The sequence below is a fragment of the Pyxicephalus adspersus genome, chromosome 9, assembly GCF_032062135.1.
Source record: "Pyxicephalus adspersus chromosome 9, UCB_Pads_2.0, whole genome shotgun sequence".
Lineage (NCBI taxonomy): Eukaryota > Metazoa > Chordata > Amphibia > Anura > Pyxicephalidae > Pyxicephalus > Pyxicephalus adspersus.
In genome coordinates this window covers 30,835,286-30,861,074 of record NC_092866.1, presented here as the reverse complement: position 1 = coordinate 30,861,074, position 25,789 = coordinate 30,835,286, and the positions used below count along the sequence as shown (strand labels likewise).

The 25,789-nt window shown below is 37.9% G+C and overlaps 1 protein-coding gene across 3 annotated transcripts in view; it reads left to right on the top strand.

Moving 5' to 3' along the window:
- DUS2 (dihydrouridine synthase 2) overlaps positions 1-25,789 on the top strand; it is a 284,746-nt gene that overhangs the window by 167,914 nt on the left and 91,043 nt on the right. For all 3 annotated transcript variants that reach the window (XM_072423086.1, XM_072423085.1, XM_072423084.1), the window contains 3 exons: positions 108-276; positions 13,467-13,588; positions 24,437-24,577. In XM_072423086.1, coding sequence (XP_072279187.1) covers positions 108-276; positions 13,467-13,588; positions 24,437-24,577 — 432 coding nt within the window. The remainder of the gene's footprint in view (positions 1-107; positions 277-13,466; positions 13,589-24,436; positions 24,578-25,789) is intronic.

The following is a 25,789-nucleotide window of genomic DNA, read 5'->3' as shown; positions in this document are numbered from 1 at the left end:
ATATATATATATATATATATATATATAGATAGATAGATAGATAGATAGATAGATAGATAGATATAGATATATATATATGTGTGTATAATTTCTATTTTTCTTTCTAGTGGAGGCTCACAGGAAATTATACGGGAGTTTGCAGATATTGAAGCATTTAAATCCACTACAGCTTCTTCATCTGTTATGGTGGCACGAGCAGCAATGTGGAATCCCTCTATCTTCAGAAAAGAGGGTATTTTGTCTATAGATGATGTCATATGTGATTACATTAGACATGTAAGTAAAAGTTGTTTTTTTTTTTGTTTTCCTTATTGGCACACAATAAATATGTTACCATTTAGTGGCTAAGGGGCCAACATGCATGCTTCATACTGCCTAGGGAGTCAAAAATGGAAAAGGATCTGGGTTTTTTTTTTACATCTTAGACTTGAAATGCCAAGCAATATTTACAGCTGGCAAGTACTATGGATTGCATTAAGAAAAAGCAGGATTGTTTACACAGAATATAACTGGGTTTTAAAGTGAAGGTAATAGAGACTGTTGTTCCAGGGAACATCTGGTTGCTTGACAGGGTCAGGAAGGAAATAGAACCTTTTTCTGGATAAACTATGCCTATAGGGTTTTTATCTAGGATATGTTTATTTCCCTAGTAGTTAAACTTGATGGACTTATGTCATTTTTTACCCTTACTATGTAACTATATAGAGGCCCAGAATAATTTAGCAGCATAAAAATGCATTAGTTACCTTGACAATAACTCTAGGTCCAATTTTTCTGTTTTTCAGGGTCTCGATATTAGTAACACACAGTTAAACATTCCAAGCTATTTAAAAAAAAAATAGTTAAGGTTTGTTTATTTTCAGCCTTAAAAAGATGTAGTGTTGTCGCAAACAGTTTAAGATGTTGAAACATCTTAAGGAAACTCTTCATTGCAAAAGACAAGATAGACAAAACAAGATACACAAATCTGTAATAAGAAAAATATTAGATGTATACAAGAATAAAAAAAATGTTTTCAAACTGATAAAATAAGGAATATGGGCCCAGTAAAACCAAACAAGTTATGATCTAAATCTTACTTCCTATGCTTCCACCTTGGCAGTACAACTCTATATCATCCAAGGCCTTGGATACCGCATAGAGGTCAGCATAGGTGAGGAGAGTGTCAAGTGGACTACTGGACAAAAGAAATCAAATGCTTCACTACTTCCCACTAGCATAGAAGGGCAAAAAATTACTGCTCCAACCTTCTTCCATACAACCACATATCAAATTATTGGTCAACTTCAGGGTTGCATTTAGTGGAGCCCAAAACCAATGGATTAAAGTTTTCCTATTATACTGGGCAGATTTATAAAGTCAGAAAATTACTTTTGAAAAATAACAGGTTATTAACAATGTGCATGAAAAAATCCACAAAATGGATTTATACATGGAGATCATTAGGAATAATTTTAATTTGAGAGGATGCAAGACATTTGCCCTTGTGTAACAAGGTGGAAGTATGTGTGGGACTACAAGTGTCAGGAAGGGTTAAAGAATGACACAAAACACTCTGGCACTGCCTAATTAAAAGTTCTTTATTGGGTGCGTAAAATGGTCCAAAACAGCAACAGTTCCATCAGCAAGATCAGGTGACTTGGTTTACCCCGGAGAGTTCCCATTTCCATATTATCTAACTCTGAAGAGTCAGGCAGGGAGAAGCTGGCGTTTCTTTACGTGTATCCAGAAAATGTCAGCGTCAGCAATTCTTTTTTATCTGGAGTTACCATTTTTACACTGAACTCAACCAATCAACTTGTTACATGATCATTGCTAGTTCGCAAAAAACTTGCAATTGTATGAGAATATATTTTGTTTATTACCGGTAGCTTTCTTTATCATAACTCATCAGGGCATAACAGCCATAACTTTCTTCTTATCAGGTCACTCCCACCCCAACCTAGTGTGAGAAGGAGGACACAAGATGTTCACAAGGGCACAGATCAGACAGATTACACAAATCCACCTGAACTTTCACAACACATGTATTCAGTATTCCATGTTTTTGTATTTGACCTAAGATTAACTCCTAGGTGGCTCTCCAGTGGAATAAACAGAAAGCCTCGCCATTCCTGCTATACCTCGTCACGAGATAGATCACCTATTAGGGCGGAAGTAATATTATAAAATACACTCTTAAAAGATTAAACAGAAAGTCAAAAAATAATTATACATATCAACCTAAAGATCTTTATTCTGATACAAATATTTACAGACATCTTACTTGGGATTGTCATAAATGAAGGTTGCCTAAACTATGCATTCTTTACTAACACATAACAAATATAGATTACATAATTTTCTATTCACCTTTTTGTGGTAAATGCATTGAAACAGCTTATTTTACTTTTTAGGTTACATTAAGACTTACATTTAAAACTGTATCTAATTCCCAAAAGCCTGCCATTGACCCTAGGCACAAAATCTTAAAAAAACATTTTGTGTATACAAAATAAAAAGAACGGCTCTTTGAGGTAAAAAGTATAAATAAAAAACACATATTATAATTTTCATAGCTAACATGATACTACTAATCACAGAGAAAAGGTATACAGTCTTAAATTCAGAGTATACAATTAATTCAAAAACCTTATATGATCAATAAGTACTCCATATTTCCGACGCCTTTTCGCCATATTGGCTTTATCAGGGGACTTCACAGAGATTTAAACTGGTTAATAAGATACAAGAAAACAATATATACAATATAATTTACATGCAGTCAACATCAACACATATGTTTAGTTAAAATAAACACTTGAATGAAGCATATGTAACAAGTATAATTATTATATGATGCAACGGTTAAGGGTAACTCGGAAAGTTTAGATCGAAGAGATACCTGGTTTTAAGTTGTAAGATACTTACCATACTTGATACATACCTAATGTTTCTCTGTCAAATCAATCCACATTTTTGAAAATGATTCCAACCAGAATGGGGGGGGGGGCCATGATCAGCTTATGGACGGAAAAGGCACCTTGTGTTGTGTAGCTCCCATCTGCTTCTGGGTAATTCATTTTTCTCACAGCATCAATGCCGTGCAATACTTTAGATATGTGCTGCCAACAATCTTATGACAGGCCACGGCAAGATCTTGCAGCTCCAAGATGATGTCAAGTCCTGGGACATACCCAAGTGCACCATGCACACACGCTAGCAGGTAAGCCCGCTGAACAAGTTTCCTCCTTGCCCACCAAGTGTGATTTAGAAGCATGTATAATAGGTAGTGGCGCAACTGCATTGAGGAAATGAAAAGGTCCAGGCAGATATGAAGGCCTACACACTCAGCAATTCTGAATGATAATTTAGTCCTATTGCAACACCTGTTATATCACCAAGTTGACTTGGAAAACAGCACGTGAAACAATATCAGAATACAAGGACTCTGTAGACAATTGAGCCTAAAGTGAGAGTATCTACTGCGACTATTTTTAACACCTTGCTTCAGGAACTTAAGGAGTCCTCTATAGGAATCGACTATTCCACAGAGCCTTGTACCCTCTGCATCCTCAAAATGCAAAACTTTCTTATATTACCATCTGCATTGCAGAGTTCTATTTCTTAAGTTCTCCTAGAGGGGCACATGATTACTTTGGCCACCTTAGTCTTATGGAACATTCTACAGGGATGGTTACTTGAGCATGTACTGGTGCAGTGGTTGGCAAATTTCCAAGAGGATCTCCTGATCTTGGGAGGGAACTTAAATTTTGCCTCTGATCTGCAGGTAGATATATCCCATGATACAGTGGCGGTCCCCACACCTGGTGGTAATTTAATTTTCAGTTGATGTTTGAAATGTTTTCCACCTCTCTGTAAGAAACTATGCTTTATTTCTGTGATAGCACAAGTCATACTCCAGAACAGAGCACTTTTGGCTGCCCTATTTAGACCTTGTTGATTATAAATATTATCTGCATAAATATAAATATTATATCACCCTATCCATGCACATATTTATTCAATAAATGAAGGGTCATGCACAAATAATAACTAGTCACTCAAAGAGTTTAATAAGAAACAAGTTAGGACATATAATACACAGCTATATTGGGTGTTATAGATATAGGACTTCAACCAACAAAATATACAGTAAATGAATATATTCTTGTTAGTAGGTAAACCCCCGTAGTAATCTAATAATAGTACATAATCCAGCAATTACAAAATAAGACAATGTAGGAATGCATTCAAGAATATCTTATAGCTTCCATGCTTCTTGCATGACTAACTATTTCTTTCTTACTCAGTGACTCATACTTCCTCTATCTGCACTATCTGGATTCTTTCTCCTGCTGGCTTCTGCTGGCTCTGGCTACTATTCTCCTAACTCCCAGTCTTAAGTTAATTCCCAATAGGTACTACTACACTTAATTCCCAGTAGGTATCATTGGGGCTCTTGGATTGGTTACTGGGTGTGATCTGTAGGACACCTATTGGCTGACACATTCCCCTCACTAGGGATTAGGTATTTCAAACTTCAGGAATTTTCGAGACCTCCCAGCTAATTTGATATAGGAATCTATAGCCAAAGCCAGGTTAGGGTCATCTAATTTGGGTGTCACCAAAAGGTCCCAGATGGGCCATCACCCCAACCAACCTGTCCAGCTATTCATCCATCTCCTGCTGACCCAGGCTTGATTGGTTTATTACCCCTGAAGGCGCTACTGGTAATCATCATTATTATGGTAACTTTTTATCAGTTTCCTGGCATCTGTTTGATGGTCTGTTTGTCTATTGTCCCTTGTGTGAAGTGGCTGGACAAAGTGAAACAGATCACAAACCTTCCTACACATACCTTCATGCATTGTTTAATTAAACTTAAAATAAAACCTAACTATTAGGATATGGCCTAAAGTGTACATATAAGCATGGGAACATAGGGTACCATATGTACACCTATATATACATGCATCTATCCACATATGTCTATAAACAATCTTGGAGTGCAACACCCTTGTTAAAGTTATTGGTTAATCTATTTTCCCCATCTCATTTTCATTCTTCTGTAATTCTATGTTTTCACCTAATTTGTGGCACTTGAATGACTCACTTTTTCAGGACTTTTACAAGACAGTAGCTGTGTCTCCCTCTGTCCGACCTATTTCGGGCTGACTTACTATTTTGCTCTGAATTCCACCCTGGGTAGTGATCTTGCAACTGTCTGGGAAGCCCACAAAGCTGAGATAGGGTGAACATTGATCAAGTGTGGGTCCAGACTTTAAAAAAAAAAAAGGTGCACCAGCCAAAAAAATTGGACATCATTTCCAAAATCCAATATTCCTAACCTTGCACAAATGGACATTGGATCCTGAAATAGGCAAGAAACTAATGTCCCTCAGAGACCACTTGTAAAGCCAAGGCCATGTTGTCTAGTTGTAACCGAGTATTTTATGAGTTTTGTAATAAAAGTAGTATTATACTAATAAATGCACTAATATACATCACTTGGGTTAGGAAGTTGTACTAGGTTGGGGACATCAGCAGGGACTATTATAAAAGTTGGTAAAACTTTAACCTTAACCAGAACCCCTCCTCCACAACCTCCTCCAATAGCCTGCTGACCTCTATTAAAGAATATTTAGCCAAGATCTCTATGCCCCAGATTTCCTCTCCAGATTGGAAGCACTTGGATGCACTCATCATGGAGGAATTAAAGAGGACAATCATAAATACACAATCCAGCACGGCTCCCGGCCTGGATGGCTTTTCTTTTCTATATTAAAAAGCCATTTTTTTAAAAACTCTAAGACCCCATTATTCACATCCTTTATTTCCCTGGCTGAAAGTATACCCCATGACCCTGTATCTCTTTAATTTCAAAAGGGAGAGAATCCCTCCATCTGTGCGAGTTACAGACCAATCTGACTGCTCAACTAAGCATCCTTTCCTATCCAAAAATGGAACGTGGCAGGGGATTACCCTTTCCCCCATTATTTTTGTATTAAAGTTGTAATTTCTACTGAGAACCATTATGGGGCCTCTGTATTTCTGGAACATATGAGATTTTGTTTTGGAGATTGATTGAAAAAAAAAATCACACCTGCCATGGTGATCAAGACAGAAAGGGGCTAGTCCTATGCTGAAAAGAACGACTTTACTGAAGGCTTCAGTTATGCAACTGCTTTGAAGAACTGCCACTGCAAAAGATGTTTCACCCACTTGGTGGTTGTGGGGGCTGACACTTAGACCTAAACAAGTTGACCCCAAGTTCCTCGTCCAAAGCTGAATGCAGAAAATTCTGGTACCTGTGCTGGTGATGGGTTAACAAAGAAAACCCTTGGTTCTGCTATTCAAATAAAAACTTTCTATATATTGTGGCATCTATTTATAGATGTTTGTAGGCTTTGGGCTGCATATTTGCCACCATGGAGAAAAGCCAGATGCTAGGAGCCTCTGCTTTTCAACAAGTTGGCATTTAGTTCCAGGCAGTCAGGGATAGAATGCTGCTACTGGCCCAGGAAAAGTTAATCCTGGCAAGAAATATTAAAAGAAGTAGCTATCATAATTAGAGTTAACACCTTTCCAATTTTGGCCAATAGGAAATAACTAGCATTGCTTTTTATGAATCCTTCCTTTTATTCCATAGACCTCTCAAGATCAGTGCTATTGGTTCTAAAACGTACAGTAGGTAAAAAAAAAAATCAATTTTCTCGTGAACGGATCACGGCCAGTAGTTGCTGGTACTTGAACATAACTGGAAATGCCATCAGGTCTATCGACTTGAAAACTGTCTATAAACAGCCAACAGATTTTCAGGCTAGGTTTCAGGTTAGGAGACAGAAAAGTTGAGCTGCTTCTTTGTCCATGAAAAAAAAAAAAGAAAATGAAAAACAACTGTGACTTGACACAAGAGCAAAGTGAAAGCTTTCAAAACTTTTAGGACTTCCCACAATTTACCAGATTGAAGTGGACCACCTTTGAAGGTAAGGCCAAAGGCGATGTCCCATACTGTGGCCTCCCCAACCTTTGAGACTGGCATCTAAGGTGACTTGAATCCTAGTCATGTGCCTCAGAGCTATTTCCCAAGACAAATTGCAATGGGAGCACCAGTATCCCAAGTCTTGTCAGACCAACCAGAGTTCAGTGAGTCTCTACTCCAATAAGCAGAAAACCTGTGCTATCCTAACCATTATCCTATGGAAATAGATGTCTTCAGCCTCAGAAATGCCCTGCATTACATACAGTTAGGTTAATTGGCTTTGCCCCAAAACTGTATTAAAATGTATGACTATGGTATGGATATCAGATTGTGAGTTCATTTGAGTGACAGTGACATGACTATGCACTTTATAAAGCATTGCGTAATATGTCACCGCTATATAAAAACTGCATCATTATAATAAATGTACTTTTATTACTTTTACCTTTATTGGTAGTTCAACCCTCCAAAACTCTGAGTCCACACCATCATTTGTGCCACTTTGTAGGAAGGCAAAGTGTTCTAGATTTCACCGTAATTAATAATATACTCATGTATTTATTTCCTGCATTGGCCATAACTGACTCTTCTGAGTTTACCAGAGTCAGTTTGCAGAATTGTCTTCTTGTGACTCTCCAACTTGTTCGTTTGCTGACAATATCCAAAACCATCATTCAAGTAGTGACATAGGCTGACTCTCTGAACCACAGCAAGGTTATCACTGTGAGAAATGTTTTATTAGGCATCCTGAAGCTGTGGAAAGACTGAAAAGTAGATGGGTGAAATGGAGGCATTTGAAACAGCAAACGGAAAGAATGTCAGGTGGCATTCCACAATTGAGACAGGCCTGGAAGCTCCTGGGAGATCTATTGAAATCATCCAGTGAGCCAGACAAATGACTGACCAAAGTCATCTTCAATAATATCAAACAAGGAGATTTTTCTCCGAGTGGGAACACAGGAAATTTAAATCCTTTAGGTCCAGAAATGACCTAAACCCATTAGAGCAGTGGTAGCCAACCGATGGTCCGCAAGAAGATTTTGATGGTCCGCGGCTATGGCTGGTGCACCCTGCCGGGGCGACGCACCTACCTGAGCTGCGGACCACCTCCCCCGTGCAAATCTCTGGCTCAGGGAAGTGGGTGGGCTGTGTTTCACGACAGAACCCGCCCACTCTCCCATCACAGGCTTTGATCTGCGATGACAGAGTGGGCGGGGTTATGGCGTTATCACGTCACTGTGGGGGAGGTTCCTCCCCTTTGATTGCCAACCGACATGAGCGGTCAGGAGCCGGTAATTTTAGTGGTCCTCGGGACCAAAAAGGTTGGCGACCGCTGCATTAAGGTCTTTTTACTATAAAATGTTTGGATAGCAATCCTCTTTCTTGCTCTCCTATTAAAAGCAGCACAACTGCTTGCCCCATTCCTTGCACATAGGAAAGAAGTGTTTTACACTTCTATGAATCTTTTGAAACTGTTGTCTGAAGTACCATGATCTCAGAGAGCCTGATATAAAAATTCTATCCCGTAACCATGTTACCTGACTGAAATCATCCAGGGTGTCACTGTGCTTTTCCAAATGCTGGAACACTTGGACAATCTTGTTTCCATCTTCGATGTCTGGATGTATACACCTTCAGATAGCTTTCCTTAGGCTCTTTTTAAACTATCTGAGTAGGTAACCTAGGATTTTTAGGTTCCCTTTACTGAGGGTCAACAAATTTCTTAACAGGAAATCTCTTGGCCCAAGCACAGTTATGCAAGAGGGCTGAATGAAACAAAGGGCTACTGATGCCTATGCCACAAATTGGTAACTTGCCCCCCTGTGATCCTCTGAATACCTTCTTCCAAATAGGATCTGGGCACCATGCAGGACCTGTTTATCTGCCCACCTCAACAATGTGACACCAATCCTAATACTACTGCTGGGCAACAACCAGACCTGTTGTGGTGTAGATGCACTTCAAGACTCCATCTAGGCACAGATTCAGAGGATCCTAAATGGAAAATGACTGACTTTCCTTTTTTAAAATGTGGGACAATATAATTAATACAGCCAACAGTAAAGGAAAACGAGAAAAGGAAGTTGATAGTTAGACAAATCACAAACTGGTTGTGTTTACTATGTTGAAAGTTATTAGCTAATTTATGGTAGTTTGCTTTCATCAGGCACCCAGCTGAACATTTGTTTCTATTAACCCTATATTCATCATGGTCCAGGCTTTAAACTATTGTTCTCTTGGTGAAATTGCTGTAACTGAATTGCTAGGTTTGTGAATGTCTTTCTGTGGGTATAAATAAAGTTTAAAAAAAAGTGGGATATAACTTCTCCAGGTGACTTCCTGGTATGCTTTTTGGAGGCTTTTATCCCACAACAGAATGAAACCAGCATAGATACTTCTTACTGGATGGCCTGCCTAGGGATTTGAATTAAGGGAGCCACCAAAGCAAAATCTAAAGAGTGAGCTGTCAGTCCCACTATCAGACTCCCAAGTCTCCGTTAAAGTTTAAAATCCTGAAACAAATCTTTATGTTCTCCAGGCGGCTTTCTTTAAAAGCTGTGGACATAGTTATTGTACCTGCATTTTTTCTGTGACAGCTTGATCAACGTTGTCCTAAAACTCCCTTGGTTGTGCTTCCTTATAGTTACTTGCTTCTTTAAGTAAGATGCACAGATATTTTTAAAGGGCAAGGCCTTAGTGCCAAATGCCTAACATACTCCAATGGTAGAATGATCTGAGGACTGACTTAGAATGGGCAAGTGATTTCTCCTTCCTTGATGGCATAAACTCGTCTCTCTTAACCCTATAAGATAGAGAAAGCAACTTTTGGGTCCTAAGGAAATTATGCTACAATCCACACCTCCACAGATCACTGTACACTAGTGTGATGATCAGTGGGATAAATGCCTGTTGCAGTGCTGCCCGTGGGAAGAATGTTACCTTTACAGGCATGGTAGACTGAGCCAGAGAGAAGCATGCTCTGACTTCCTGGTATGTTTTTTGGAGGCTTGTATCCCACAACACAAAGAAACCACATTAAATACTCTTTTTTAAAAAAAAAAAAAAGGGGGTGGCCATCTTCCGAATCCATTCTCTACCTGTGCCACAGCTTTCTGCCAGTCAGCATAGCAGCTAGAAAGAAGTAACAAACAGAAAAAGTAATTCAAAATAGCGCCTGCTGGAAGCAAGATGCTGATGGTCGCCTAACAAGGCTGATCCTAGAGACAAGCAAAATACCCCCTGCTGGAGTAGTTTGGAGAATAACAGAGTTATGGTACCAACTAATGATTTAATAAATGTGCAAGTAAACAAGAAAAAACCTACAAGGTTTTTTCCACAAAATACCACAGGATGATGAATGAGGTATGTATACATATATAACCCATGAACAGGTATGTATACATGTATAATTATAGAATAACAGAATCCTGGTAGAAACACCATTAGGCAGAACACCAGTCCATTGGTGTTTTGTTTAAGCTCAGACTGCAATTTCATAGAGCAATGCAGCAGGTGACCCCAGAGATACAACAGAAAGCAAAGACATTCTTTCCTTCAAAAACATTTTTACTACTGCCGTTTGCATGATGGCTGTGAGCTAAAGTTTGCTGCACATGTGCAAGGCATTGAGCAACTGTTTTAGACAGCAAAAGAAAACAGAAACAGGTAAAAAAAAAAATCTTGCCTTACAGCTTACCTACTCATAACAAAAGGGGCTATTTAAGCTCCATATCACCATACCCTCGGCACCAGAAACATGATGGATTTACCTTCCGCAATGGGACTTCCCCTTGGAGAGGCTGAACCAGGGGGGGAAAGGTAGGGGAAACACCTGCAGGGGAGAGGGGAGCTGTCAGGAAAATGAAGGTTTGAACACAGTGAATTTGGGCTTTCCTAGAATATAAAAAAAATAGGGCGGATGCGCACTTTTTTTTTATTTTTTTTTAACATTTTTAGGAAGACATGTCACCCGATCTCTAGTCTGTGCAGTGCAAGTTCGGGTGACCTGATGAAGCACCAGGAAGAAAGAAAATGGCAGCGTTATATATCTGAATATCAGAGCATCTGAAAGAAGATGGAAGCTGAGCCAGCGTTGGACTTGATGGGCTCAGTTTCTTGATGAATCAAGTGAAATTTTTTTTTGTCATGAAAGTTTTGCTTTACCTAGATATAGCCCTATGAGGCCTCATATTCAGTTATAGTATATGGGTAAACATACACACTAAGCCAATAACAGGGATCAAAGACCTCTTATATCTTGTTTTATAAAAATGCTAATTTACAGGGCCTAAGGAAAAGCATCATTTATAGGGTTTATATACAAAGTCCTGGTGGGTACCTCAACAGGGATATAATGTCATCATTTATTACAGACTGTATTCTAAAAATGGCAAAGCTAGCAGGTCAGATATGTGATATATATACAGAGGTGTCCATCAATTGTTTCCAATAAAACCAGGGAGCTTCAAATTCAAAGCCAGGTCTTCCCGGAGTATAATCTCATTTACATTTCTAAACCCTTGGCTTAACAAGGGGCAAGAATTAGATTTCCAGTACATTGGTATACAGCCTTTTGCTGCACTCAATAGGTGTTTCACTACTGAGGTCTTATGGAACCTGAGAGACACCTCAGAACCTAAGAGCTATGGTGAGTAAGAAGAAAGCTGGGTCATGTGGGAATGTGTAGTCAGTAAATTTTTGTGTGATCTCTTACTCTGCTGACATAACCAGAAGATGTGTTTCATGGATTTCCACACCACATCTCCAACAGCTGTCAAATGCATTTGTAAATATTTGATGGAGACAGGCAGGTGTATTGTACAAACTTGACAGGATTTTATAATTAAGCTCTTGATATCTGCTGCTGATGGAGGAGTGGTGTGACATCCAGATAACCCTCTAAGTAGTTTCCAGAAAGATTCCCGATTCCTCCCCCCAGTGTGAAAAAAAAAGTCCCCCGGGGGTCATTAAGACAGGAATAAATGACCGAAAAGGCATGCCTGTCTGTACCCGTCCCTGTATAGAGGGACAGTATAGCAAAAGACACAGCCTTATATAGTCTTCTCTACAACAAGTACATTTTTTTTACATTTTTGAGGTTTGTCTCGATTTTGTAGTATAATGTACAGGTTCTAAATAAGGAAGCTAGAGGAACGTATATCGGTAGAGGCTACAGTAGAAGACATTAACCACTTATTCCAAATATGTTTGAATAAAAGCATTGTTTGTGCTGGAATGGTAGGTTATGCCACAATAATTTGGTATTTATTGAATCAACTGCTTCATGGATGTTTTCACAAACATTTGTGAAGGCCATCAACACACTGAGACAGAAGCTTGTTCATCCAGAAATTCTAAATCTAATCTAGTATGGGAAGTCCAGTTTCAAACATATATTGCTTGCGCTGTCCATTGTCAATCAATACATGGCATGGGGCCTGGATTAAGGTGGCTGAGCTGGCAGCTAAAATAAAGCCTAAATAAAGCTTGAACTGTCCTCAAAGAGGCATGGGGACCCCCAATAACATCTGCCACCCAATTATATTGCTTTTAAATCATCTGTACCAAGCAATCAAATGTATTCATCATGAGGATTTGACTTCTAGTCTCTATAAAAGGAATGAGAGGTTCATGGAGACATTGGGCATCTTGGATCATGTTTCAAGAATCTCCACTTTACAAAACAATGCTGGGAGACCAGAGTGACTGGTTGAAACGACCTAAGATATGGGGGCTAGCTGGGACTGAGTTTAGTAAGACAGAGTGGCTTCATGATAGAAAAGAGAGGTTTGCCAGATAACTGGGTCTGAGTCTTTTCTATATGTATGGAGGGTTGGAGAAGGGGTTATGTACTGTATGATATGGTCTGTTTGGTCAATAGAACTGTTTGCATTAAAATGGTTGTATGGTATTGGTCCATTACTGTGAATTTGTGTTTGGGGACTGGAATTTTTCCCTCCACTATTGTTATGTATGTTTGTTAAAAATGTATATAAAACTCAACAAAAATACAATGTTTAAAAAAATGTATTCATCACAACAATGCCTCTTGTCTGAAAACAGGGTGATGTTGTTATAATCTTTACAAAGCAATGGAAGAGTCCTTTTACAAAATAGGAAAATATTGGAAGAATGTACATCTCCACTGTAAAAGCCACCTGAAACTTTAAGTGGATATATGTTTAGCCTTATCTATCAAAATGTGGTTGTTATGAATGCAACTGTAACTGTGATGAACCCCACCTAAGATACATATGGGTGACTGTTATATTATTAAGTTAGGGTGACCTAATCATCTTTAATACCTATAAATGTTCTTGGTTGAGTTGCCAGTGAGTCCAGTTTATTTTACTGAATACTGCTAACTATACAATTACTTGAATAAATGAAAATCCTTACAGATAGATACATTTTAGATTTTTTTGGGGTTGAGATTACATTTATGCATTTCATATTCTGGAAGCCTGATTTTGTTGGTTTTTACATTTTATTCTCTTAACAGGCAGTGAACTATAATAACCATTACACCAATACGAAATACTGCTTGTGTCAGATGTTACGGGACCAGCTTGAATCTACTCTGGGCAAAAAGCTTCATGCTGCACAATCCACCAAGGAAATTTGGTAAGTTCGGTGTTTTGAAAGGTATTATATCTTACACAACAGATTAGCATTTGATGGGGAAAGAATACTTAAAGGCAGAATATGTTTAAATAATTTATGTGAAACACCACCTGCAAGTCTGATGATTGACGTGGGTAGAGTTCTAAGGCTAAAAATAAAAGATGGAAGTTTTTAGGATTAGGTTCTGGTCTGCCACTACCATGCAGGCTTTGCACACTTCAGGGCCTGATTTATTAAAGCAATGCAAAGCCAGAGAGGATACACTTTCAGTGAAGCTGGGTAATCCAACAAACCTGGATTGAAAACATTTACAAATAGCAAATTACTTTGAAGAAATACATTCCAGGTTTGCTGGATCACCCAGCTTCACTGATGAAATTGTATCCTGTCCAGTCTTGGAGAGCTTTAATGAATCAGGCCAAGATTGTCAATCAGCAGGTTTAGTCATCAGGCATTAAATCACATTCAGCTTCACACAGAAATAGGGATTACATCACTGTTTTAGTGTTTGTAAAATGAGCATCTATCAGACACAAGGATTATTATCTGAGAACTTCCCCTACTCTTATGCTGTTGCTTGCTCCTGAGGTAAATTTATTAGCACTATTTCAAATTAGTCACTCACATATGTGCTTGTGAAAGAGACACCACCAGTCCCACATAGGCAGATCCCTCATCCAGAAGATCCCCTTGGCTCTCCCAGTACACAAGCTTCTTCTAGCTTTTTTGAATACGGGCCTCACACAACCTTTCGCCATAAACTGGCCACAGGCTCAACACCATTTTGGATCCATCACCATACAATTTTAGCCTGTTTGTTGTTCCTAATAAATTTAAAAATGGAGTTTAGAGATTTAAAGATTAGAATCCAGAATCCCAATAGGGGAGAGTTTGTAACAAAAATAGGACTGGGTAGTATGTTTATCTTAATATTATGACTACGTCCAAACCATGTGAACTTGAATTCCAGTGATTCAGGTGGGCTAAGTGTTGATTGTTTGAGAATACTCTACTCAAGTTACTTAAAGTATGTATGTCTCTATTTAATAGAATCAGTGGCCCATTAAAAAGCATATGAGCGTGCTAGCTGACACTGGATAGGTTAAGAAAGGAAGATATTTTAGGCCCAGACTTTGCATAGGTAATCATAAAATTGGAGAAAGTCTTCAAACTCCACATCAAAGTACTAGGACCATATGAGTGGATATTACAAATAAAAAAGCATCTGCAAACACAGAAATCTTTTCGTATCAACCAGTGAACCGATTATTCCCGCAAAGGATCCAGTGGTAACAAGAATAACTTTTCTTACTTAAGACTAACAAAAGAATGGGGGAGAGCAGGAAACTCTGCCCCATTTTATTGTGTATAGGAAAAGAGTCAGGTAGATATTTACTCTTACTGAAGTCAAGGGATGGACATTATTAGACCCAATCCATGCCGGCATGAGAAATACCCAAGCCGAAATGTTGTAATGTATGAGCCATGGAAAGCAAATCTACATGGTCAAATGCTTTTTCAGCATCTGTTGACAGGAGGAAAACTAGACATGGATGTGACCTGATTCTGTGTATCCAAATAAGCACCTAATGTCTCTGGCTTTTCTTGACAGGATAAGCCTTCTTGACAGGATAAGCCTGATCATAGTGTGTAGGTTCGGGCATTGGAGACCAAAAAATGGCTTGCAAGGATTTTTGTAAAGAATTTTAAATCCTTATAAGGTAGCACGATTGGTCTGTAGCTTGCGCAGCTGGAGGGGTCTTTGCCCTTTTTGCCCTGGGATACTGGATATTTAAGGGGCCACCTTCAAAAACTTGGATTTTTAAGTATTTAAAAAATACTTTAATATTTTAGTAATAAATATTATGGTAAATGGTATTTGTTAAATGTAGCTAAAAAATGAGGTCCTAAAAAATCCAAGAACGTTTTATAGTAATGAAGAGTAAAAAATCTGGGAATTTAACCGCATCACAAAAATCTACATTAATAACAATTTTATAATTTATAAAAAAAACAAACATAAAAAATTGATTTCATAAAATAGGAATGCCTGTTGTTTGGTCTGTTGTTTTGCAGCTTGTATGTTCAACGTGTTTCCTGGAACTAAGTCCGCTTCATCAGGAACAAATCAAGCCTTTAATTACTGATATAACTTGTATAGTGTCTTCCATACCATTGTTTATTCTATATATTTTTAGTTTTTTATAACTTACTTCTATCTTCACATTTTCTCCTCTCCAGTAGCACCCAGACCAAAAGGAACCAACTCCTTTTCAGATGTCAATTTATGCAGCACAAAATCAAAGCTAGAGTAAGAAAACTTTAAAAGCTTCAATAATCAATATTAATTAATAGATTTTCCTTAACATGTATTAATAGCATATATTGTGTGCTATGTCTATACTAGGGGTACATGAGAGGCCATGCTGCTAGGGAGCTACCACCTCGTAAATCCTTAAAAAATAACATAAATCATTTAAAATGTCTCCTGTATCTTATGGTAAAGATATTACCCTAGCCCCTATCTTTACATAATATGCAAAACTACGGCCCTTAAATCAGTATTTATTCCTAAACAATAATCAATTCATGAGAAAAAAAATTTTTTTCTTTTTCCCTTTTACTTACCTCCTCATCTTGTGAACTAACACATACATAATCCCATAATTCATAAGTGAACAGTACTCCCTTAAACAAAAATGGGACCCTTCCAATGTCCTAAAATCCAAAAAATCTAAAACCCACAATATATATTTAATATATGAGCCAAAGATTCATACAGCCTTATAACATTGTGCTTTAAGACCCTAAATCAACTAAATCTTTCAAAGAGTTCCACTCTAAGTAGATCAAATGCGGCTAAAAAGCTAAATAAACCATCTAGGACACCGAGAATTGCAAATTGAAACGTCAGAAGGGGTTTTATAGTTCATCTCCTATCAAATGTAAATTCCCCCATTAATACATATCTCCATAAAATATGATCCCAGGGCCCCTAAATCTTTTAAATCGGTATAAATACCAAACCATATTTATGTTTTTGTTTTTTAATATATCACCTAAAATGATCCCCCTCTCAGTTTCTTCACACATATGCCAAAGAAATAATAGTTATGTTGAGATTTCCCCTAAATTTGTCTTAGATTGTTAATATAGGACTATATATGTTTAAGAATGGCAAAACCTAAACCTTTTAGGCAAAACCTAAACCTTTTACCTTCAAGATAAGATGAGATAAATTCTCCACAGCAATAAATTTCACAAAAATCACCTTTATTGAAATAGCTAAAAACTGTTTTTCTTACATATACATTATTATTCAACAGTATTATACAATGCCAACATTTTTTCCAGTGCTGTACATTAAAAAAGGGTTGCAAATGACAGACAGATACAGACATCTACAAAATATTACCCCCTGTATGTATTCCAATAATTTTACAAAAGTGATTATTTCCAAGCCCTACAAATACAGAGTCATGCTTGAATATTAGCTGAAAAATGGCCTTGTAAACATTGGATAACCTACATGGCTTTAGCAGGTATTGAGGAGTGTTTGAACACTTAATCACAGAGTCTCTTTAGTTTATTTTTAAGATAGAAGTCTGATCAGCTTCACCAATTTTAGCAATACCTAATCTTCAAAAATACAAAGATTGCATCTTCAAAGGATATAACTATAGTCCTTGGCACCTTCACCAAAGTTTATGTCAAGCCACTCACCATAGTTTAACATCAACCCAAACAGATAGTTCACATTAGCAGAAGTCAGTTCATCAGTTTTATTTTCACTTTTGATCATAAGGGTAATGAACAAGATCTCTGGTTAGCGCTTCCGAACAGAAACATTGTGCCTGATTTATTAAAGCTCTACAAGGCTGCAGAGGATACACTTTCATCAGTGAAGCTGGATTTTCCAGTAAACCTGGTATGGATCTTGTCCAGGATTGAAATCATTTGCTAACAAATAGCATATTACTTTTAGGAAATCTATTCCAGGCTTGAAGGATCACCCAGCTTCACTGATAAAAGTGTAGCCTTGGAGAAATTTAAAAAATCAGGCCCTTTCACTGTATGCTTGATAAGGAGCATTTTCTTAGTTTTTTTTTTAGTGTAGTTTTTTATGTTGTCTTTTCCTTTTTCAGAAGAGAGAGGCCCAATAATGGGTTATTGAGCTTGGTGGCTTAATTCAAAATTGGTTTGAATGTATAAACATTGTTCAGCCCTGGTGGGGTTGTGACTTTTAATGTAAAAATCCATTTTTTTTTAAACTTTATTGAACATTTTTTAAATTGTATTAACATAACAAAAAATAATAAAATAGAACTACAGGGGCAGCAAGGGAACAGACTCGCAAAATTTACATTATCAAAAAGAACATGTAAATATACAGAGTACAATACAGTAGTAGCCACAATATAATAACAATCAGAAAACCTGATCCGAAACGAAGCACCATATAAAAATGAGAGCACAGATAACAAGCATACATCAACCAGAGAAAAAAAACGAGATTTATAATCATCCCCCTGTATCTGGGCTTCCAACTTCTCTCAGTAAAAAATGGTTTTCAGAGAAAGAACCACTTGCTCTACACCTGGTGGCTGGGGTTGAATCCATGCATTCATAATAGCACGTCTAGCCGCCAACAGGCATATGCCTATCTGGGCTCGGGTTGTTCTGGGTATGGAAGAAAAAACTGCATCCTCCAAATAACAAAAGAGATGGGTTGTACGGTATGGCATAACCTGCCACATTGCCCACAAGTAATTGTTGCAGGAATTCTACAATGTGTGGACAAAACCATAAACAGTGGGATAAGGAAGCAGAAAAACAATCACATTTAGGACATTGTAAATGCCAATCCCAGGTCTGGTGTCCACCAACGGATGACCTGAATACTTTGTATGCTCTGTGCATTATTATAAATTGTGATTCCCTCCATATTACATTTATCATACATTTTCTAACCATTTAGTATCCTCGTATAGCATGTTCTACCATGTCCTGATCAAGAAAATCTCTTTGCCACATTTTCATATTAGAGACAGATAAAGGTTTTGTAAAAGTTGGCAACAGATACGCATATATATTAATAATATTCGGAGGAGACAGCGACAATATGTTGTCAAAATCATTGCATTGTAGAGCTACCACATGATTACTCCCTAGAGAGCACAGATAGGTCGTATATTGGCTATAATATAACGGATGCAATGCTCAGGTATGGATAGCATAAATGGTGTGCGGCTCAGATAGACATTCTAGTGCAGCGGTCCCCAACCACCGGGCCGCGGCCCACTACCGGTCCGCGGCGGTGTTTTCAGTGGGCCGCGAGTACATGATCCATTATTGAAAACGAAGCGGCACCCAACCACCATCCGCGGACCGGAAGTGGTCCGCAGCGGTGTTTGTATGAGATGCCGGTAAATGTACACAGTAGTCTGTGTACAAGCAATGCGAGCACATGACATGCAGCTCGATTGGCTGTCAGATGTCATGTGATCGCTTTGAAGCAGCAGAGGTGCACAGAGAGAAAAGAGAAGACGCCAGAGTATGTCTTCTCTTTTCTCTCTGTGCTCCCCCCCCCCCGGTCCTCAGAGAAATTTCCTTCCGTGAAACCGGTCCCTGGGGCCAAAAAGGTTGGGGACCGCTGTTCTAGTGCATCTATCTGTATGAATAATATCCCCACAGCACCTTAGACCTTTGTTCTTCCATGTCCCAAAAGCGGCATGGTTCTGGGCCTGTGGAGACATAGGATTGCTGCATATAGGTAAATACTTAAACAGACCAATAGGCAACCTAAATCTCTTTCTAAGTTCCCTCCATGTGGCCAAGGTATCCTGGATCAGAATATTATGTCTCAGTGAGGATGGAAGAGCAGACAACGTACAGTGCAATAAAGTACAAAAATCCCAAGGATACGTCATCTCACTTTTCAATTTCACATTAGAACAATAGGAAGTTTCCTTGATCCAGTCAACTATATGTCTGGTTATACTAGCCAGATTGTATAGTCTGACACTGGGGAAACTAACCCCTCCCTCAAATTTGGCCAAATATACCTTTGCTAAATTGGTTCTCCGTCGTTTAGCATTCCGCAGGATTTTTGTGAAAGCGCTTGTAATAGGGTTAACATCAGCATGCGTCAATAACAATGGCAAAGTCTGCATAGGATAAAAAACTTAGAAAATGACATAGTTTTTATTAGGTGACAATGACCCACATCCTTAATTCCTTTTAAATTTTGGCTTTTAAATGTGGGTAGTTTAGTTTATATAAAGAGGATGGTACTCGCCCTATGTGTAGCCCCAGATCGGTTATACTGTCTTTAGCTATTTTAAAAGGGATACAGTCGCTGCAGGTTTTAACAACAGATATGGATGTATGGATAGATGAGAGGGGGAGAATTTTACTTTTGTGAAAATTTATTTTCAGACCCTAAAAACCTTCAAATCTGGTAAACCGAGATTGTATGGTGGTACTATCCAACCGAGGATTGGCTGTAAAAAATCAAAATATGATACTCAAGAAATGCGGTTTGTAGTCCACTGTTGTGGACTGGAATACCATGCAAGATCAGGGTGCGATCCATATACCGTACTAACAGTTCTAGCGGCAACCTTGTCTAGTCCCCCATTGAAGAGCAATAGGAGGGAATAAAAAGATATATATAGATAAAATTAGATACAATTTTCAGTCAGTGGAACATTTGGAGGACTTCAGAGAGGGCCTTTTGGTGTTGGGGAAAAATTTACCTAGATCCCACAGCGGACTCCTCCAGGGATTCCCAAGGTGGACATCCCAGGGAGGCAAAAGGCTTAAGAAGTGCATGCTTCAGCATCAACTTCTGTATATCTGGCGCAATCTGAAACCTTGAAAAAAAGACTACATATTCCTCTCCCACCAAGACGTATTCTCGAATTGACCACTTTTGGATACACAAAAAGGACTTGCACCATACCAAAAGCTGTTCAGTTGGAGAGATGTGCCTATCTGACCATGCCCCAGTGACCATGCAGGTTTTATCCCCTCACGAGCAACCTAAATTTTGGAATTGTAAACTCCTAGCTATAATTAAATAGATCGAAAAAGAGTCACTATTACTATGTGAACCTACTAAGGGTCACTATTTCTCCCTAAACTATACAAACCAGCGCAACCCCCTAGCAGAATGGGAGACTCATTAGGCAGTCATGAGGGGGCACTTCATAAAACATATTACCCACCTCAAAAGAGCTAGAGAACAAGAACTACTAACCCTCAGGTGGATAAGTGAAGAAAGAACATAAATTGAACCCCACAGTAGAGAGAGAACAGGAAGTGAACTCCACGAGAAATCATTAAGCAGCTCTGTGTATTAATAAAGCAAAAGCCACGTTAGCTGAATGCAGGAGAGCGCACTATGAGTATGGAAATAAATAAGGCTGCTTACTGGCGAGAGTGTTAAGGGGGCAGAGAGGATGCACTTTTGTACAATTTATAGAGGACCAACAGGGAAACAAATGTCATCAGGTACGCAATATTGCTGAGGAATTTAGGAATTATTACATGACCCTGTATAATTTATGGAACTCAGATCACACAGCCCAAAATCCCACAGGAGCTGAAGCATCACAAGCATATCTGGCCAACGTCAAAATTCCCAGATTATCTGCCACAGAAGTAACAGCCCTAAAAGCCCCATTGTGGAGTGAGGAAATACAGAGAGCAATTGCTAGTACCCCAATATTGCGCCCTCTTCATTTCCACTATATCTTATACTAAATAATCTAGCATTCAAACCAGGAGTGGAGGTACTTTATTTTAGGCATCTAAACCCACTAGGTATAAACAGGGCCTTTGATTTTCTGAACCAAGCGACCTGGTTCCAAATACATGAACTGACATCTATGGAGGTCAGAAGCCAATGGGCCTATGGAGAGCAAGGCAGGTAGTGCACGTCCTTCACTCATTACCATCTAGTGGAGGATTTGCCATAGTTCTTACCCTCTTTGAAACTCCATACACAGAGATAGGCTAAGCTAGACATGCCAGGTCAGTCATTTAAGCCCTCTTCAACACCCTGCCTGATGAGTTTTCCCCTACTTACCTTACACACTGGGAAGACAATTTGAGCATTACTTTAGATGACCAGCAAAAGTTCACAGATTACACAGTGCCCGAGGACCCTGCGTTCTTTCTCCTTTAACACAGCTCCCTTAAACTTAGATTTCGCAAAACCTTGGTGGTCAGACAATGGCTGCCAGACTATGTATAACGTTGCTCTAGAGGTCGTGCATCTGAATACCGCATACGGAATCTACTTAAGGAATTAAAGATATATGGAGTAATGTAACATTATAAGATTAACTAGATACAGTATTCAATAATCAATTGAGACAGTCCTATTCTTTAAAATGGGCTGAAAATGTGATAAAATATTTAGGCACATTCTTACCCAGACACTTATCCCAGATCTTTTAGTTGAATTTCTTACACTTGGTATCCAAATTGAGATTGGATTTACAGAGGTGGGGAAAAAGATACCTTTTCCTGGTTTAGGTGAGTGTCTATAATTAAAATGAATGTATTGCTCAGATTTTTGTTTTAGGCAATACTTGTTAAGATCTCTAATTTTTTATTTTTATTATGTGGCATTATTGAGTGGTAAATTGGTGCCTAAATGAGGATCAAAAGCAATGGGTGGGTATAGAGCAAATGTTTGGTATATATTCTTTGAAGATATTGCCATGGCTACCCAAATGTGGGTTACAAGAAATTAAACAACACTGTATAATTGGTTTAACATGGAAGATGTGTATTCAATTCTTCCAGAGAAGTCTCCAAGTCCATCTCCATTGTCTCCATTTATTGGAAACCCCATCTTTCCCCTGGGGATTGATGATCCAGGGTCTTGTAGATCGAGTATTATTGGCTGTTTTAGGGCACATCATTTTTTGAGGCAGAATAAATCAGTGTCGATAGAGGAGTTGATTTCCCTTAAATTGCATTTTAATGTGCCACAATGGAGATCTTATCAGTTAATGCATTTCATAAGAACACTCTCAGCATGGGATTTAGTGGCTCAGTCTTGTACAGTTTGAAAAACTGTGTATGGATTTGGGGGGCTGATAGATTCTCTTCAGTATATATGCCTCTTGGAACATTCAAAGAGTTTTGTGCCTCCTCTTTTGGGGAAATAGAAAATGGATTTGGGCAATCGTTTACCTCTTAACCGTGTTTTTGTATTTTTTCTTCTCTTTTAGTATGTCTATGAGTAGTAGAGTTCAGGAAAAGGATACAAAATAATGTCCAGATGGTATGAACTTATAAATCCCCAGATAACTACATCAGTTTAATTCTAATTTACCAGATATTCGCTGGAAATGTGGATTGGGGCAGGGGACATTTAATACATTTCTTTTGGTTGTTCCCAGTCCCGAGGTCATTTTGGGCTAAGTTGAGGGAGATAATACAACTGTTTATGGATGTTCCAGATGACCCAGCTTTTTTTTTTACTTCACCATAATAGTTTTACAATAAAAGAATGTGTATGTATATATGTATGTGTGTATATATATATATATATATATATATATATATATATATATATATATATATATATATATAATTTAAAAATATCAACAATATAATGCAGATGGAAGATCTTACATCCTCAATATTTGGTGCAGATGAAAGATTTAGATCTACATTGTCTTGTTGGAAGGGATATCCGAATTCTCAGGAATATAGACAGGTTGAAAAAAAAAGACATAGGTCCATCAAGTTCAATCACTAGAGAAATAAACATATCCTAGATAAAAAAAAACCCTATGAACATAGTTCATCCAGAGGAAGGCAAAAACAAAAAAAACTGGTACAATTTTTACACAGTAAAAAAATTCCTTTTTGATTCTTTGGGACAATCAGATGTTCCCAGGGGGAAACAGTCTCTGTTATCTTTACTTTAAAGCTTTCAAGTTATATTCTGTGCTTCTAGAAAAGCATCCAGCAATCTATAGTAGTTGCTGAAACTACTTCCTGAGGGAGCCTATTCCACATTTGTACAGATCTTACAGTGAAGAATCCCTTCCTTATTTGGAGCATAAACTTCTTTTCCTCCAGACACAAGTGCCTTCTTGTCTTTTTAACAACGTTAAAGTGATAATAATTAAGAAGAAAGTTCCTTATATGCACCATTTATTTATTTACACAGGGATATCATATACCCTCCTAAACGTCTCTTCTCAAGGGAGAGTAGATTTAGTTCAGCTAATCTCTCCTCCATTCCTTTTATTAGTTTATTTGCCCTTCTCTGCACTCTCTCCAATTCCATAATATCCTTTTTGTGAACTGGTGCCCTAAACTGGATTGCATATTCCAGAATGCATGTTCTCTCCCTCTCTCCCTCTCTCCCTTTCCCCCTTCTCCCCCCTTCTCCCTCCTTCTCCCTCCTTCTCCCTCCTCCCTCTCTCCCTCCTCCCTCTCTCCCTCCTTCTCCCTCTCTCCCTCTCCCTCCCCTTGCTGGCCTAATTACTGTGTACTAGTAGACTTTTTTTCAGCTTTGTTAATTGAATAGGTCCTTGCATTAGGGCCTATGATTATTCAGTATAAAAACCACCGCACATCATATCTTCACTCTTGAATGCTTATCCAACATATTATCATAGGAGTTCTTCTCTGTCAGCAGAGAACAATTGGAATTATCTTTTCTATTTGGATTGTTGTACAACGGGTACATTAATCTTTGTTGGACATAAAGGTTGTATTATATTTTCGCAAGATTGTGTCATATTTGATTAAGTACAGCTACTTTGAGATATGCATTTATAATTACATTGTTTTGTTTTTTTTTCCAAAATTCAGTGAAATATTTGGAATGACTTCATTTTATGAAAATTACACATTATTTCAAGAGGCCAAAAGAAAATCTTTTAGTTTCGCAAGTCAAATTACGCTAAAGGTTGATGATGCTGACGCACCACAATTATCTGTCAAGTTTGAAAAGTAAGACATTATTTAGTGTTTTCATAATGCATAATTACATATATTGCCATTTTATCAAATAATATGTGATCTGCTCTATTTCAAAATGATCTTCAACTTTGATATCCGTTAGTTCTAGATGGAACCTCTAATATTCTTATAATAATGTTTTTGTTTTTTTATTTATTCTTATTTAGTGATTTTGGCTGCATGCCCTGAACCATGATCTTAACCTTTGTTGTGCTTTTGGCTGTTTACTCTATGGGCTTTATTTATAAAACAAACTCTGACATTTCCTCAAACATTTCCCCTGTGGGAATCTTGCAGGTTCATGTATTTTAATGAAAGTAGTTGATTCCCTTCAGGGATCGTTTGAAGGAGCTCTATAAGATGTTGATTCTGAGTAATTGACGTCCTACTATATCATTAATCTGTTAATTGTGCTGGCAAAAAAGTGCTGCCAATGTTACTGAGCGTGAAACTGATTTGATTAGTTGGATTGTGACTCAGGATAACCCACTTTTTTCTAATAAAACAATACACAAGAAATTAGCTTAATCTTGTATAGATTATTTGGTGGAGAAAGGTCAATGAAATACCAAGGGAGCGTGGTATTAGGTTACAAGAGGTCAAACCAAATTTGTCTTTTTTAGGGTTTTGAGAGGTAAACCATGCGTTTCACACCCTGGTAAATTTGTGTACGCATTTCCTAGCTTTAAAGGATCCCTTATACAGCTAAAAGGTATCATTAATTGGGTTTTAAAAATAACCATTGGAGGCTCAGAATGCTTCCATTGAACATCAGTGACTGTGTTATGCATAGAAAGGTTTTGGCATAGTTGCTACTGATCAAAGGATCAGCTAGACCCAGAAGCATGTTGCAGAGGTTAAGAAGTAACAAAAAAAATACAAATTTAGGCCAGAAACATTTATTTTGGATAGGAAGGTAGATATACATTTATAAACTTGTCTGCGTGTGAGTATATTTGACGGATTGTTTTAAAATGTTCATTCTCCTAGAGATACCTGTGGAAATATTATTTTTTCATTTTGATTTGCTCCTTTTTTGGGCTTGAATTGTGTGGTGTCAAATGATGTGTGATTTAATATCTAAATAGGTATGCATTAGAAACACTTTTTTTTTATAAATAAAATAAATACGTGAGTCACGCCTACAATATTTGCAAAATATTTGATATGTCTTGTTGACCACAACATTGGATCCAGGATGCA